The following is a 16,782-nucleotide window of genomic DNA, read 5'->3' as shown; positions in this document are numbered from 1 at the left end:
GATCGGGTCAAGCACCACAATACAAGAGGTGTGGAATTTGAGACCTCTTTAAAAGGACCACACGTTCTCCTTAATCCCGATAACTTAAAATAATACATTTCTCCAAAGAGAAACACTTGTCTGTTTTCATTTATCAGCAGACAATTTAATGTAAAATAAACATATTACATTTTATTAAATGTGTTCTTCAGTACTGTACAATAGAGATTACAAATACAAAGCTATGATACAAACTGACACAAATGGTTTTCTCAACAGACTTAAAGCCATCAAGAATGAGAATTTGTTGCATGAAAGATATTTTTTTCTTTTTGCTTAATTAAAGTCTTGCTAATATATTTTTAATTGTTACTATTAGTTATTTTATGTAACGACTTAGGACTTGTTCAAAATGTGCATTTGTTCACACACAGCCGACTACCTAAAGCCTGCATTGGAATAATAATACACTTACACTTGGTAAAGTATAATAAGAGGGGAGTGCTGTATACATGCTGGGCTTTATCTTGCAGGATGTGAGTAGGGAAGTGCTATCTTGGAAAGCAATGTTTCTATGCTTAATTTTCAGCATGCTCTGTGTGTAATCAAAGTGCACCACGTGGTATGTGAGCAAGCACATAACATGGCATAGAGATTCATTCACCTCTGTGCCAAGCCACCTCTGTTGTTGTCCACAAGGACAGCAGGAATATAGGACTGCAAGAAAATGGTGGACACATTGTTGGCATGTTCTTGTAAAACTAACTGTTCAACTCTCGACAGAAACGTATTAAAACTACTGCATAGAAACCCACATGCAACAATGCAGCACTAAGCTGTATTTAACTATTGCACTCACCGGATCTGTGTGGTGTTAATAAAATATCTCTCTGATCACCTCACTTTATTTTGAATGGGGTTTTTTTCTGATGGAATTCATAACAATGGTCTATGAAAACAAGACACCTCGACAGCGTGTCCATTGATTTAATGCTTTTCTTCATGTCATGTTCTATATTCATGTCACAAGTTTATTGCAATGATGAATTCTAAGTAATTTTAGAGATTTTCTAGTACATCCAAAGGTACTGACTGTCCATATTGGAGAGGAAACCTATAGCAGATCAAATTGTATAGACATAAGATGCGACTGTAGGAATAAACAGAGAGCAAGTTTGTGTTTAGGGGTACTCAAAGGATGTAAAAATTATATTGAAAATAAAATCAAATTTTATTGGTATGCTTTAAAACTGATATCACAAAGATGTAATAATATCAAGTGAACAGTGAAATATTAAAATATGTATATGAGAAAATTGACCTAAATCAACAGAAACCGTTAAAATCAGCAGAAAATCTGCCGTCCCTAAATTAAATAGAGGTAATAAATTGGTTATGGATGCTTGTAGTTATGTTACATACAGTGTATAGTTATTAGATAATAAGAATATAAGTATAACTTGATAGGTGTAACATTTAGAGGAGAGGGAGCTTTATATGGAGCTCCTAGATCGTTTACATCAGAACTGTTAGATTTATCTATGGATTTAACTATATAGCTGTTATAACCCCCTTGTGCTTAATAACACAGAAGGCTATATCATCAGCCTCTTGCTAAATACTGTGTTCAAATACTGATAAAGTGAGAAACTTTCCACATAAGATGCAACTGTCACAGAGACTATGGAGGATGTTTTCCTATAGCAGTGATGGATAAAAGAAACACTATGTTCAGCAACATCTATGGTTTTCATGTTGATAGTATAATTTGCCCTGAAATTTCCATTGTTGTTTTTACTTTTTCTCCAAAATATTTTGTTTTGTTATGTATATACAAATGTTATTGAAACACAGATTTTCAAAATAAAGTGGGGGGAAATGTATACTTGATTTGGTCAAGTCTGACAGGACCATTTAATTATTTGAATCACATAACCAGAAACTTAAATCCTATACAAAATTACTTTAATGAACTAAATACAATATTTTGTTTAAAAAAGAAAAAAGACAAAACCGTAAAAAAACAAAACACTTGCATTCAAAACTAACAAGGCATATTTAAGTCACTTGTATATCCAAGTATAAAATACTGAACTATTTATCAGTATTGATGCAAAAAGTTTGGGTAGATAAAAAAGGCAAGTGGTGTAATATAAGCCTCAATGTCCCGCTGAGCACTAGTCCTAGCTGTGGCTATTACTGCCCTACAGTCAAGGCTACCACATCTGGCTATAATTTTGCCTAAGAACACAGCCATGAATAAAGAATGGTACCAAAACATCTTCTAAGAGCAACTTCTCCCAACCATCCAAGAACAGTTTGGTGGTGAACAATGCTTTTTCCAGCATGATGGAGCACCTTGCCATAAGGCAAAAGTGATAAATAAGTGGCTCGGGGATCAAAACATTGAAATTTTGGGTCCATGACCAGGAAACTCCCCAGATCTTAATCCCATTGAGAACTTGTGGTCAATCCTCAAGAGGCGGGTGGACAAACAAAAACCCACAAATTCTGACAAACTCCAAGCATTAATTAGGCATGAATGGGCGGCTATCAGTCGGTATGTGGCCCAGAAGTTGATTGACAACATGTCAGGATGAATTGCAGAGGTCTTTAAAAAGAAGGGTCAACACTGCAAATATTGACTCTTTACATAAACTTAATGTAGTTGTCAATAAAAGCCTTTGACACGTATGAAATGCTTGTAATTTTACGTCAGTATACCATAGCAACATCTGACAAAAAGGTCTAAAAACACAGAAGCAGCAAACTTTGTGAAAACCAATACTTGTGTCATTCTCAAAACTTTTGGCCATGACTGTAAGTGATCCCACTGAAACATTCTGCCATGCTCAGCTCTGTGATGGTTTTTCTGTACCCATAACCTGACCCAATTCATTCACTATTCTTTAATTACCAATTAACAAAAGGCTGGTGAATCCCCCCTTCATTAAGAGAAGTGTGCAGCCGTAAGCACCACTCAGTGGAGAAACAGAGGGGTGTTGTGTAATGTGCACAGAGTTCCCTGGATGTAGAATACTGCTGAATGAAGGCAATAATCAGAGTCCAGGAGGTAATCTCTGCGCCTACTTATCGATAGTACAGTGGAAATGGAATTGGAATCTTTCATTTGGGAGCACTGACCCCTGGGCAATGTTTTGACTGACAACCCCTGGAAAACAGGCAGCTATTGTGTCCCTGGTGATATTCTTATCCTGTAAGTGCTTAACACTTAGTGCTGAATGTGGGGTTTTCTGCAGTTGTGTTAGAACGATTTCTATCCAAGAGCATGCTGAATCTCCTGAGGTTAGACCTATTGTATGTGACTGGCAACTGTTCTTACAGAAGGAAAAAGTGTTCAAGGCAATGTTTCTCATCTACTTTCTGCAGTGTCAAAGGCATTGGTTGAGCTCCACTTGAAGCTTATGAGGAAAATTGGAAAGTCAGTCACACTTGACAGATGGGAAAAATACTTAATCAAGGTACAGTTTGTGATTATTTCTAGTGTATTATACATAATGTAACCATAAGATATTCTACTGTGATCAATATTGACAGAAAATTTACACGTTTTTCTCCTTACAAGGTAGAAAAATCTATCTTAAATCCTTATCTCCAGACTGGATTTGTATATATCTGCAAATTGTACTCCAGTGGTGCACTGGGTAATATTTAGTAGGACTATAGGTGTGTAAAAGTTTATCATGTATGTCGTTTTACATAAACTCATTAAACCCTATCCACAGGCTACATTTGGTTGGGATCCTCATTAATCTGACATGAGGATGTCCCATCCAACGAGGCCCACCCTGCAAGGACTGTAGTGTGGGAACAATGTTATATGTCTGTTAGTGGAGGATCTCTAATAATCCCACTATCCAGACGTATGTATAGTGACAACTGCAGCTCTATGGTGTAACATAATATCATAATGATCTACTAAGTACGGTATCTGATGCAAGGATAGGAATTCTACAACATAATTTTACTTAAGTAAAGGTTTATCTGAAGATGTAAATGTTTCTGTACATTAAGAAACCTCATCAGGCCTGCGACTAACCATTAATGTCTTTATATACAGATCTGCCAGGATTACAACAGCACATGGGCCTGGGAGATGGAGAAGAAGGGGTACCAGGAGATGAGCTTGGAGTGTAAAGTGGGACTACTGAAGGTAATTTATGTTGTTGTGTCTCTGGAGCTGGGGAAAGGCCAGCGTTGTTAGCTGTCTGTGAACTTCCCATCACATAGCCCCATATTCCCCATTGTTATCCCTGCATCCAGAGAGATGCTAGAGGAAACACACAGGTATAAGTTACATGCTCCAATTGGCCAATAAAACTCTAAAATAGTTCTGGAACTTTATCTTTCTTTAAATTATACCATTAAATCTTAAATACTCTTGAACCAGCTTGAGTGCTAATTAACGTAGGTTTGGCTGATGTTCTTAGTGGCACAATAACTAGAGCTACCAGATATGTATAATCTACTAGACAACTACAAGTGTCTTATACCTGTAACCACTGCCCACAGTAATTTATTTATTACTGATTTATTACCAGCCTAGCATGTCATTGTTTTCAGCATAGTATGTTTGTTTTTATTTAGATTAGCTGTTTTAGTTGTTAGTTTTTTGTATGTAAGTTCTTCCTGTACTATAAAGGTCACTGCTCACTGCAACAAACTGAAGGAATTATAATTGTGTATCCTAAAATAAAGAATACGTTGGATGTTTGAGATCCGAGGACACTGATAGGCTGCATTCTCATCAATATTGATTCAACCCACAAAATAGCTGCCCCCACTGTGAGCACGTGAGACATACACTTTCATGTACAGTGAAACATGTCGCCTATTGCGGGAAGTTGAGCTGAATATATTTCCATTGATAAAGTAATACTGTACATCTTTAAGCATGGGGATGTCTTCATTTGCCCTTTTACTGACTTTTGCGTTGCTTTGATTTCTATTTGTGATAGAATAACCTGGTGTTTGTGAAACGTTTGCTTGCTCTGGAAGGCTGAAGGCGCTATCTTAAATCTCTTCTTCTTGCAGCACTTGTGTGAGTGTCAGTTTGATGACAATCTGAAGTTTAAAAATGCCATCAATGAAGAGGACGCCGACGCCATGCGTGTACAGCCACTAGGGCGGGATAAGGACGGCTTAATGTACTGGTATCAACTGGATCAGGATCACAATATCCGCATGTACATCGAGGAGCAGGATGACCAAGACGGGTCTACATGGAAGTGCATAGTCAGGTCACTATTGTGTCCAATAAGGGTGCTGAAGAGAGTATGGGTGTTGGTTAGATGTGGTCATCAGAGGTCTGACCTAGATCTAAGAAGACCTGAGGGAGAGTATTCTGAGGTGTATGAAGGGGTGGTCTTGTTGAGGGCTTTGTAGGTGCGGCTGAGTAATTTGAAATGGTTTCTGGAGGCTATGGGGTGGTAGTGTAGAGATTTCCAGAAGACGGTGTATTATTGCAGGTTATAAGGAGGAGGCGACAGGACTGGGAGGGAGACTGGATGTGAGGAGTGAAGTGTCACATGAAGGTAGCAGGATTGGGAGACTGAGGAAATTGTGGTTTTATCAGTGAGAGAGATTTGAGGGGATGTGTTCCTGCCCCCAAGAATTCATCAAGAATTGTAGGGCTTACCGACAGTGAAAAAAATAGTCCTTGTCGAATAAAGGATAAATGTACGTTATTTCCCACCATATAAATACTGTGGGAGGAAGGCAGCTATGTGCTCCTGCAGCTCCTATTTTACCATCTTTTGCGATACACGAAGATAGGAATTTATCTCAATTCAACTTAACCCGTTCTTGTAAAGATGTATCCTGCTGTATGTGAAATGTATATGGTTGTCCTTTCTTACCAGACAGTGCATAACTGAAAAGATACCATGTAAATGCACATAGATGTCAGGTAAACAAGAATACTTTATTTAAGTGAAATGAGTTGTTTTCTGTTGCTGTCCAGGCTAATTTTCAAGTCACATCTGCTCATATATAATGATGATGATATCTGAGGGTCTGTGTTACCTGTTACCTGCTCCTTTCTTGAACCATTTTCCTTGTATTACATGGCTGAGTTGAATGTTAACACGATTCAGCTAGTAGTATTAATATTTACACTATATGATAAAATTATGTCTGATGTAATTTGCTTTAAATTTTGTGTTAGGCTTATTCACACACCCTGTAAACGCTTAAAGTGCATATACAATTATATCTCTGTATTGTGATTTTTATAAGACTTAATTACCTGTTTATGTTACTTTATCCGGTGTAGGACCAGGAATGAGCTGGCGGAAACCCTGGAACTCCTGAAAGCACAAATAGACCCTGCGTTACTGAAGAAACCTGAGCCACAGGACGGTTCATCTCGTGAAAGTCCCAATCCAGAGGATGAAGACATCAAGAAAGAAGAAAATGGGGGTATGTTTCAATGGTCCTTTTGGTTTCTGTACTGCTGATCCTAAATACAAGCTCCTTTCTATAAAAGCCACACTAACCTTTACATATGTAAATGTTTGGGGAATTTAGCAGAACTAGAGATATTTGAGATAAGGAAACCCTTTTCCCTATGCCAAATAAACTTCCTTCCTGTAGTAAGCCCATGGCAGGGCTATGGGCCGTCCTTCTGAAATAGCAGAAGTTGTAATATAATACTGTGCAGGCAGGACGTTACTGGCATGGTGCCACTTGGGCAACTTTCTGTTCAATTTTTATAAATGATGGGAATGACCACTAATAGTTTATGATTCTTCCAGTGAAGGGTTTATATGTGTTTGATTTTCTTGATGGAGGCAGTATACATCACTTATACACAAATAAAGCACTTTTTGTTTGCTCTAAAAGCTGTTTATCTATCAAATCTTTTGACCCATTCATGTTTTAGACAATTGCTTTCTAGGCTTGTAATCCTCGTATTGTTTCCGCTGGAAACCATGTGGCCTGGGGTGGGTATACGGCTCCCTGCCTCAGCTGGGCATGGTCTCGCTACCAGTCACCAAGCACACAGGAAAGGAGCAGTTTGCTAGATGTTCAATGTGTTGTGGGTTTTTTTGGGTATTTTTGATGTTACCCAGCAACTACTGTGACTTGTTGCATTTTTTTTTTTTTTTATCATCTGTGAATGACCCAAGATACCTTTTATATATCTACATTTTATAAGATGCTTGGACCTAAAAATAGGACCAAAAATCCTTGTTGCCCAAGAATTCTAACAAAGTTAGTAATAAACTTCTATAATAAGTCTCAATATAGAGGTTCACCAATGCATGATTGTCAGGACAGCTGAAAAGCTATAACATCATTGGAGAATCACTGCCGCACAGTGACAGCCATTCCCTTGTGTTTTCTTTTGCAGCGCAAACTTTAGGAAATTGCTGTACTGATCGTGTGATAAAATATACTTACATCAGCTAATTTCTGCTCATACTCTTAGAAGCTGACAGCAAAAATTAGCGAGTTAAGTATATTTTATCATGCGATCAGTATCACAAAAATAAGGTGCAAGGGAACAACTGACAACTTGCCACTAATTGTCACCCCCGCGGTCATCAGGGGCTGTGAAACAGAGGAAATCAAACCTCAAATCTATCACACAGGTTTATTAGTGATTACAAGTAATACATATGGCAGAATACTATCCGCACCAGAATCATCAAGATTTTCGTTTAACTTTCTACTGGCAAAATATCCCAAACTTTATGCAAATCTTTAGGGGCTGCTCTCTTGGAACGAATACAGTAATCAAAACAAAAATAGAGAGAAAATGTTCCAATTTTGGAGGCAAACTGTCTACTGCCTGTATTGGAACACAAGAATTTGCAATAAACTCACCCAATGCTATTTTGTAAAAAAAAAAAAAGTTAGAAAACTATGTGTAAAAGTTATACAATCAAGAGGAAAAGAGGTTCATCTAATGAATACAAAGAGATATGGACTCAAACCTAAGTTTAATACCAGGGCTGGAGCCCTAAATCAGTGGTCAGGGAACAGGGGTAAATTACCCCAAATGGGGTAAAAATGAAATTCCTGGGGGTAATGCTGCCGATTCACATGCTGTCAGTTGGATTGTAGACCCCCTTTAAATGTGAAATTGCTGTTGTACCAGAAGAGCCTCAAGGGTTGGCAGAGACACTTCTTGAGCTTCAATACAATAATGAAGCACGTATTGCATTTGAAAACAAAGCAGATCGGTCATATTTTTGGATGTCAACAGCTACAAAGGCATTCAAAATTGCACATGAGGAGGCAGTCAAAAAGTTGCTGCCTTTTGCAACAACCTACCTTTGCAAATAAGGATTTTCCACTCAAACGAACATAAAAACAAAGCAGAGAAATCGAGTGAACGCTGAAGACTGTATCCAAATTGCTCTGACATCAAAATGCCCCAATATTGATGCTCTCGTATCAAAAATGAAGCAACATCATTTCTCCAAAACATGAAGTTTTGAAGTTGAAGCTTTCAAATTTTTTTTTAATAGATTCAATAAAAATTTTAATTACAATAATTAATAATATATGATTTCCTTCCTTTCAAATCAAGGGGGTAACGTCGACGTATCTAACTATATTTTGGGGTAAAAGGTAAAAAAGTTCCCTGACCCCTGCCCTAAATAGTCAATCAAACGTGATACTAAGATCTATACAATGTGTAATGTAATAAACGTATATAAAGATAACCGTGGCTCACAGATAGTTATAGCAAGGTGTAATAACATGTACGCATAAAAACTAATAACAATGAATAAGATGCAAACATATTATAATACCCAATTATATAAAAGACCCTATGAATATATAATAATGAAATAATAACTGCTTTGTTCTTGTGAACCTGCTTCAAATCCAGAGGGCCTTTTTACAAGGAAATTGATCCGCTTTAGGAAATATATGGTATCGAATTAAAAGTATGTCTTTAAAATTTATAGCTGTGAAAAGTATACAACTCCATAGTGGAGTATTAAAATAGTATTTCCATCAAGCCGCACATAGTCGCCCTGAATGATAATATCAAAACTTAATAAACAAGCCCATAAGGCTAAGTTAACATGGAGCGAAGAGCTCATGTGTAGATGGTACTCTTGATAAGTATAAAGTAACTGACAAAATTCAGATGTTGGCGTCAAACAAAAAGAACACAAAAAAGTCACTTCCGGAAATGTTGAAATAACCGGACCCTCCGGGTTCACCCGCCAGCAGCTCTCGCCAGTCGGCTGATGGTCCCAGGTATACCGGCAGCGATGTGAACAGCTGATGTGTAAATAGATCAGAGCAGGATCTAGCAAAAGAAGCAGAGGCACTGCTAGATTGATGGTAGCAGAGAGCACAGACTCACAGCGTCTCCGCAGCTGTTGGTTCTTCTCAATAAGTGAATGGAAACTCGTGTGGAGCTTATATGCAGCCATATGACTCTTTGCACAGCAAAAAATATCCTTCCCGATTTAAATATATGATGAAATGGAGAAAGATAATGAATCCAATATAACCGAACGCGTTTCGTTACTAGAAGTAACTTCATCCGAGGGGAAAAATAAATGAAATGAGATCAAGCTCTCCCTAGGTCAATTTAAGCACAAAAACTTGCATTACATCTGGTGATCAGTGAGAAACCACTAATAACAATGTGGTTGGTTGAAGTGAACCCTTTCATTGTGGAGCGAGACACAACTAAATAAGAACAATCACTAATAAACAAACATACTGCGTAATAAAATATATATGAATAAATAGTACTAGGTTAAACCAATTCAAAATGAAAATGACATATTAAACCAATGATAAATTAAAATACATCTAATTTCGAAAAAGTAATAAAATAAATTCCCATCATGCAACAAATATATGCAAATAAATAAAACTACTAAAGATGATAAACTGAATTGAATAAGAATGAATAATTGTATATATGTAAGAAATACACATGTACATGGATCAAACTAAAAAGAAGTGGGAGATATGCAGATCCATCTAACAGGTCCCCTTCCTCGCTCTAGAAAATAAACAATGAGCTGACAATGCCAAGTGTCATCTAATATTAAGTTCCATTGATTCATCTGATGCACCCTCACTACTTCTTGCTTACACAGTCTGCTGTATCTGTCACCTCCTCTAATTGTGGTTTTTAATGTGTTCAACCCCAGATAAACAAGTTGGATCCCCATTATGAACTTATGCAAAATGCTGATGGTGATGAGGATATTTATTCAAAATATTTTGTCTGTGTTCCACTGTCCTTCTTTTGAGGTTCTGGTTGCTCTTCCAATATAATGTAAAGAACAACTAAATTGCAGCAAATAAATTACAATGTATGTAGTGTAGTACAATTAATGAAACCCAATATATTGAATTCTTTATTTGTACTTGAGGAAACAATCTCTTTAGAGCCATATTTGATATATTTGCATGTGATGCAATTTGTCATTGAACATCTGTAAGTACCACTCACTGGCCTCAATAACCAGTTTGGGTATATAGTCTGATTACAAAGTTTGGTCTTAGGCGTTAAACTCGGAACCAATACGTTTTTAGTTTACAATTCTTTTTAAAAAAATCACTTTCAGGTTTTCTAGAAGTATTGTTTGTAGAATTGGATCCTTGGATGTTGTAAAATAAGATAATGTCTCCTGATGATTTTAATATGATGCAATGCATTATTAAATTTTGAAATAAAGGCCAAATCCATAAACTGATTTGGATTGAGGCTTATCTTTTTTTGGTTTAATAATAAAGTAGACTCATATAATGTTTTAACTACATTATAAGTCGACTGTAAAAGATCTGGAGGATAACCTCTCTCCTTAAATGATCAAATCATTTCTCTTGCCTGACATTCAAAGTCAGCAAAAGTAGAACAGTTACGTCTAGGGCGCATCAGCTGTCCTTTAGGGAGCTGTCATAATGGAGGAAGTTGTTAGTGTCAACTTCCTTCTTAAAGGTCTGAGTTTCAGTTTTTACCCCATTAATGGAGAAAGTCAAATCTAAGAAATTCATGGAAATTCTGTGAAAGCTGTGAGTGAATTTCAAATTATTAGTTAGAATTTAAATGTGATACAAAGTCCATCACCAATTGTTCATCACCCTTCCAAATAATAAAAAGATCATCTATATAACGGCCATAAAGGACCCGCCGCCGTAGATGCGCTCATCTTCAAACGCACCCATATAGAAGTTGGCATAGCTTGGGGCAAACCTGGTCCCCATGGCTGTTCCCATCACCTGCAAATAATGTGTGCTTTCCAAAAGAAAGTAATTGTGAGTTAAAATAAATGATTGAATCAATAATAAATCTTTGGTGGTTCTCTGTTAATGTACTTTGACAGCTCAGTATTTTCTTCATGGTGTTTATTCCTTGATTGTGTGCTTTATTGGCGTACAAAGCCTGTATGTACATCAAGAGTGAGAAAACGATAATCCTCATGCCAAACAAGATCTTTAATTAAATGAAGCAAACACATTGAATCACTTTTATAAGATTTTAGAGAGCACACTAAAGGTTGTAAATAAAAATCAACATAAAAACATAAATTGGAGGTAAGGGAAACCAAACCCAAAAGAATAGGTCACCCAGGATGTGGTAAAAGTGATTTATGTAATTTCGGTAGGTGATAGTAAATTGGGGTGACTGGAAAAGAAACATACAAAAACTTGTATCCCCCCGAAATGACTTCCTCCACTAAAGCACTATACAAAAGGGTTTTTATATGTAGTTAATACAGCAAAGTAGGGTTAGTAGAAAGTGTCTTATAAAAATGAACATCATAGAGGTTCTGTATAACCCCCCCCCCCCCACCCCTCTCACACCCTTGACTGCTGATTTAATAATAGAAGAATCCTCTAACAAATACCCAAAGGTCCTATTATTTATGTCTTAGTGTTTCATTCACAATATAAATGTTATCAAATACTCCGTACTACCATATTATACTTATGCCTGGTGACGATAGTTTTACTATTGAAACATAGCTGGGAACAACACCTTATTTAAATATCTCGTTCTGTAAATACAATTTTTATTCTTTTATTCTCTAATAAACTAATCGCTTAATCAGTTGGTAGTCTTTTTTTTTTCTCTCTAACTGCCTCTGCTGACTGTTGAATATTCACATTTTATGCTATGTTAAATCCTAAAACAATATTTGTGAATCATTGAAAACCCTTAAGCTATAGATGTAGAAATAGTGAATTTGATTAGGTTTCACTTTTCATCTAGTGATCTTTACTGATTAGATTTATTATAACATTATTTCACTATTTTTTGGCTTGTAGAGAAGCCTGGAGATGATGATATGATAGAGAAGCCGGACGTGGTGGAAACGCCCACAAGCACTTGTCCAGCAGAAAACGGCAATAGCTTTAAAACGGACGACGAGAAACCTTTGAAAACATGCAGTGAAATAAAAACGGAACCTCCCTTGGATGTAAAGGAAGAGAAACAATCTGCCAAAGAAGAGAGTGACTCCTTCAAGGAGAACGTAAAGCCAGTAATAGTGGAGATTAAAGATGAAAAAGCAGAGCCAAAAGACTTAAAGGAATCAAAAGGGAACTCTGATAAGACCCTTCCACCACCGGAGCCAGAACGCTCAGAGATTTCTGTTATTGTCAAACGCACTGAAGAACATGTAGAAAAATCTATAGAGGACACCGGGAAAATGAAGAATGACCAGCAGGCTAAGATCCCGTTGAAAAAACGGGAGCTCAAGCTGACGGACGATTTTGACAGCCAGGTTAAAACATCGCTGTGCAAGTCCAAGACCCCCACAAAAGAGCTGCTGCAAAAGGAGGAAGGAAAACTAGAAGATGATAGTACAAAGACTTCTGTAGGGCCTTGCACTACTGCTGATGGGAAGCAGTTGGTGAATGGTGATTTGAACAGTGATAAAGCAACACACAAAGCAAAAGCGGATCATGCAGAGAAAAGTTCCACCTCCACGAGAGAATCTGTTATCGGCTCAACCAAGGATGAACATCGTGTAACAAATGAGAGGAATCCTAGCGTCATCAAAAGTTTACAAGAGCTTAAGGAGAACGGCAAGGAAGGTGTAACGGGACTAAGCAGTGATCTCCCCACCCCATCGTTAGAAGAATCCTCTAAGAAGGCATCCGTGAAGGTCCCTCCTTGTGAGGCTGAATTAGAGAAAAGCAGTGCAGAAGCCAAAGTAGGAGAAGAGAAAAAAGAAGAATCTGTTTCAGACTGTGGTAAAGAAAAGCAGAGTCAGGTCAAGGGAGACGCTAAGAAAGATGTTATTAGTTCAGAGTCTACAAAGAAGCCTGAGGTTCCGGATAAACCTGCCAAGGTATCGCCCACAGAAAGCAGTGACGTGAAGGAAGTATCGGGAAAAACAGAGGACTGCATCTCTGAAAAACACTGTAACGCTGAAGAGCAAGATACAGATAGGAGGAAAGAGGAGTCTGAATCAAAGACAAAAGATGTAAAAGCTAAAGGAAATGCAACTGCAAGAAGAAAATTACTGATCTCTAAAAGAACTTCCACAAAGAACTCAACACTGAAGCCGGAGAAACCCATTGAAGATAAAGAAAGGGCAGAGATTGAAGGAAAAGAGGAGCCTGAGGCATCTACTGATAAAGTTGAGGAAAATGAAAAACCTGCAAAAGATGTATTGGGGAAGAAAGGCTTTAGTTTAAGGAGCAAACGTAAGGATAAGTCATCTGCAAAGGGAAGTGACATCAGTGTGGCATCTGACTCTAAAGGGGCGGAGGATGACAAAGTTGAGGGGGCTACAACAGCACAACAGGAGAAGACTTCAGAAAAGCCATCTCTAATTTCCAGAAATAAACACAAGTTAAAGTCGGCTCCAGAAGACGAGAATAGTGGACCAGAGAGCAAGGAGATGACTTCTGAGAGACAGAAAGATGGCATTAAACTGACAATCCGGATATCCAGCAAGAGGAAGAGGCCTGAATTGCCTGTAGAGAATACCACTGTGGAGGATATAGAGGATGCTGAGATGGAGGAAAACATTGGACGGAGACTGAGGCGATCTCCTCGAATTTCCAGACCTTCAGCAAAAGTAGCGGAAATCAAAGAATGCAAGCCTGAGAATAAGGAGAGTGATGAAGAGGAAATGCCTGCTCCACCAAAACTGGAGAAAGAGAGGAAATCTGAAAAGGAGCCATGCCAGAAAATAAAGAAGGTAAATTGGCCAGAAACTTATACATGCGCTAAATCTAAGAGAAGTGTTGTGGAATATTTTTTTATTTTCACTAGGATTATTCATGTATATGGTGCGTTGTGCAGAATTTAAGGTGTGGTTGACGTGTCTGACTGCCTTATTGTATTCAGTCTTTATCTAATTCTCAGCCACATGTACCCTGTTGATTAGCCAATAAGATTACCAGACTGAGCGTTATATAGTGGGAGGAGCAGGGTCCCCAGCAGCACAGAGTATATCAGGAGATGAATGATTTGTCAGTGAGGACAGGCCTGTATGTGACAGGGGCAGTGACATGATGTGAGGAGGGGAATGGAGGCAGCAGGAAGCCACAGACTAGGCGTTATATAGTGGGAGGAGCAGGATCCCCAGCAGCACAGAGTAGTGACATGATGCACCTATCGCATTGATGCAGGAAGACTGTGGTGTTAAAACACACCTCTATATGAAACAAATTTCATAAATCCAACTTATTTAATAATTTGCTTTCTTTATGACATTAAAATACAGTTGAACATTTTTTATAGATGAATCGTGATAATAAAATGTATTTTTAAGTCCTAGGAGACTACCCAATCACCAGTCTGCAAACAGCAGTTTAGTTACCTATCAGACAGCAGGCCTGACATGCAGGCTTTTATTTTCTTCTAGAATGATGCAACCTCTCATAAGCAGCTTTTTAAAGATGTAAACTGTCAGGAAAAGGATTCTCTTTTGTGTTTATTATTTAGCCCTGTAATACACAAGTTTTGATAATATGTGAAGTCAGGAGAAATAGCCAAACTCTATGGGGGGAATTCAATAAGCCGCAAAGTGCCTCCCACTGCGCACATTGCCGGCTAATAAGGTAGAGAATCTCTGCTCATTTTCCCTCACGTCCCATAGAGATGTGAGGGAAAATTTGCAGAGATTTTCGTACAAACTCCAATGCAATGTCTCTGCAGACTGTACAAGAGATGCATCACAGCACCTCGTGACAGACTGAATTCTCCACTATGTTTGCCACTCACTTGTGATAAAGAAAAGGATGTGTGCTAACAGTACACTGCAGGCCTGACTATTAACATTAGACTTTTCAGACCTGCAAGACAGGTACACTTTTTAGTGTATAATGTTTTGTTAATGTTCCCTTTAATATTGATATTTATCAGCTTATTGATATGTGACCGCAGGAACACTGAAACGCCTGTGATCACACAGCTACTTCTAGTGACATGACAATCTATAAAGTGCTTCTTTGTAACCTTTATTTTTTCTAACTGTTAAAAATATGTTCAGAAACCCAGGCAAAGGCGAAGGGCGCGCTGGACCAACTTCCGATCACGACGTAGGCGCAAATCATCTAGTGAGGAGGAAACTGAGGAGTCGGATAGTGAGGATTCAGAGGAGGGTTCGGAAAATGAAGAAAAAGAGGACGGTGTACCAGGGGAAGATGATGAACCGTGCAAGAAGTGTAGCCTCCCCAATCACCCCGAGCTGGTCAGTATTTCCATCACACAATCATATTACAGGTTTCATCCTCATCTCATTTATAAACACTTGAATAAAGATATTTAGAAATGGGCATCAAAGATGTCTGCAATACAGTATAGATTGTTTATTACTCTGCCTACTCTATTGATCTCAGGAATAAACTGCCTCTAAAACCCGTTATTGTACTTCATTCAATGAAACTGTTATTGAGATGCTATGTTTTTATAAATCTTGGTGCTATATAATCAGAATATGTTAAATATAAGAATATCAAACACTGAGACGTTCTGTGACCAAGTATTTTTATACCGAGTCACGCAGCTCCAGTAGAGCTCTAATATCCATTCTTTTACATTAGGGTAGAGTATTATTCCTTATAGTACACACACTTCTATTTTAAACAAAATAAGGTTCCTTTTTACTTTGGCATCACAGGAAGAAACCATAGGGCTTAAGTGACCCCCCACCACTATTAGATTGAATTTCCTCCTTCCTGTAACCTCCCTTAGTCCATCTATTTTAGTGCCCATTTATGAGATGGGCTGCAGGGCATTTTGCCTGCAATTTATAAAAAAAAAGAGGAGACGGCAGCATGGGCAGGTATGCCTGTACTGAGTTTTATGCTGGTTAGGCTTGGCTGACACCTGGAGGGTGGTAGCAAGGATCCCATTCCTGACGTTGCAAAGTGGGTCCCATACAGGGCAGCTTCATTTCTGTTGATGGTGAGGTAAGACTTTTTGTGACCTCTAGCCAATCAGATCATCGCAATGGTTACAGCATCTGGCTTGACTGCAGATCCTGAGAGGCAGTGACCTGTGTACTCCTGTGATTGTGTTAAAGTATATCAGGAGATGGGTGATGTGTTAGTGAGGACAGAGCTGCATCAGGGGCAGTGACATTGTGAGGAGGAGAATGGAGGCAGCAGGAAGCCACAGACTGAGTGTTATAGAGTGGAAGGAGCAGGGTCCTCCAACAGCACAAAGTACATATGTCAAACTCTTATTGCAGCAATATGCTGAGTCAAATTCACATGCAGCCGTGTCCTCATTATCCTAATAACATGATTGGACAAGTCACTGCTTCCCTCATGATTAGAACACTCATCTCCTAAAATAATCTGCATTACTGTCACCATTTCAATGAT

At 38.2% G+C, this 16,782-nt stretch overlaps 1 protein-coding gene and 1 long non-coding RNA gene across 3 annotated transcripts in view; one reads left to right on the top strand and one right to left on the bottom strand.

Moving 5' to 3' along the window:
* The window catches only part of RSF1 (remodeling and spacing factor 1), a 36,958-nt gene that overhangs the window by 3,905 nt on the left and 16,271 nt on the right, over window positions 1-16,782 (top strand). The window contains exons 2-7 of the mRNA XM_075198605.1: window positions 3,370-3,461; window positions 4,061-4,153; window positions 5,035-5,240; window positions 6,275-6,420; window positions 12,262-14,147; window positions 15,444-15,644. Of these exons, the coding sequence (XP_075054706.1) occupies window positions 3,370-3,461; window positions 4,061-4,153; window positions 5,035-5,240; window positions 6,275-6,420; window positions 12,262-14,147; window positions 15,444-15,644 (2,624 nt within the window). The remainder of the gene's footprint in view (window positions 1-3,369; window positions 3,462-4,060; window positions 4,154-5,034; window positions 5,241-6,274; window positions 6,421-12,261; window positions 14,148-15,443; window positions 15,645-16,782) is intronic.
* LOC142140757 (uncharacterized) overlaps window positions 6,255-16,782 on the bottom strand; it is a 44,104-nt gene continuing 33,576 nt past the window's right edge. For both annotated transcript variants that reach the window (XR_012688562.1, XR_012688561.1), the window contains exon 3: window positions 6,255-6,308. This is a non-coding gene — a long non-coding RNA (uncharacterized LOC142140757). The remainder of the gene's footprint in view (window positions 6,309-16,782) is intronic.

Source organism: Mixophyes fleayi, chromosome 2 (assembly GCF_038048845.1).
Source record: "Mixophyes fleayi isolate aMixFle1 chromosome 2, aMixFle1.hap1, whole genome shotgun sequence".
Classification (NCBI taxonomy): Eukaryota; Metazoa; Chordata; class Amphibia; order Anura; family Limnodynastidae; genus Mixophyes; species Mixophyes fleayi.
The sequence above is the reverse complement of the archived record's forward strand: the minus strand, read 5'-3'. Positions and strand labels throughout refer to the sequence as shown.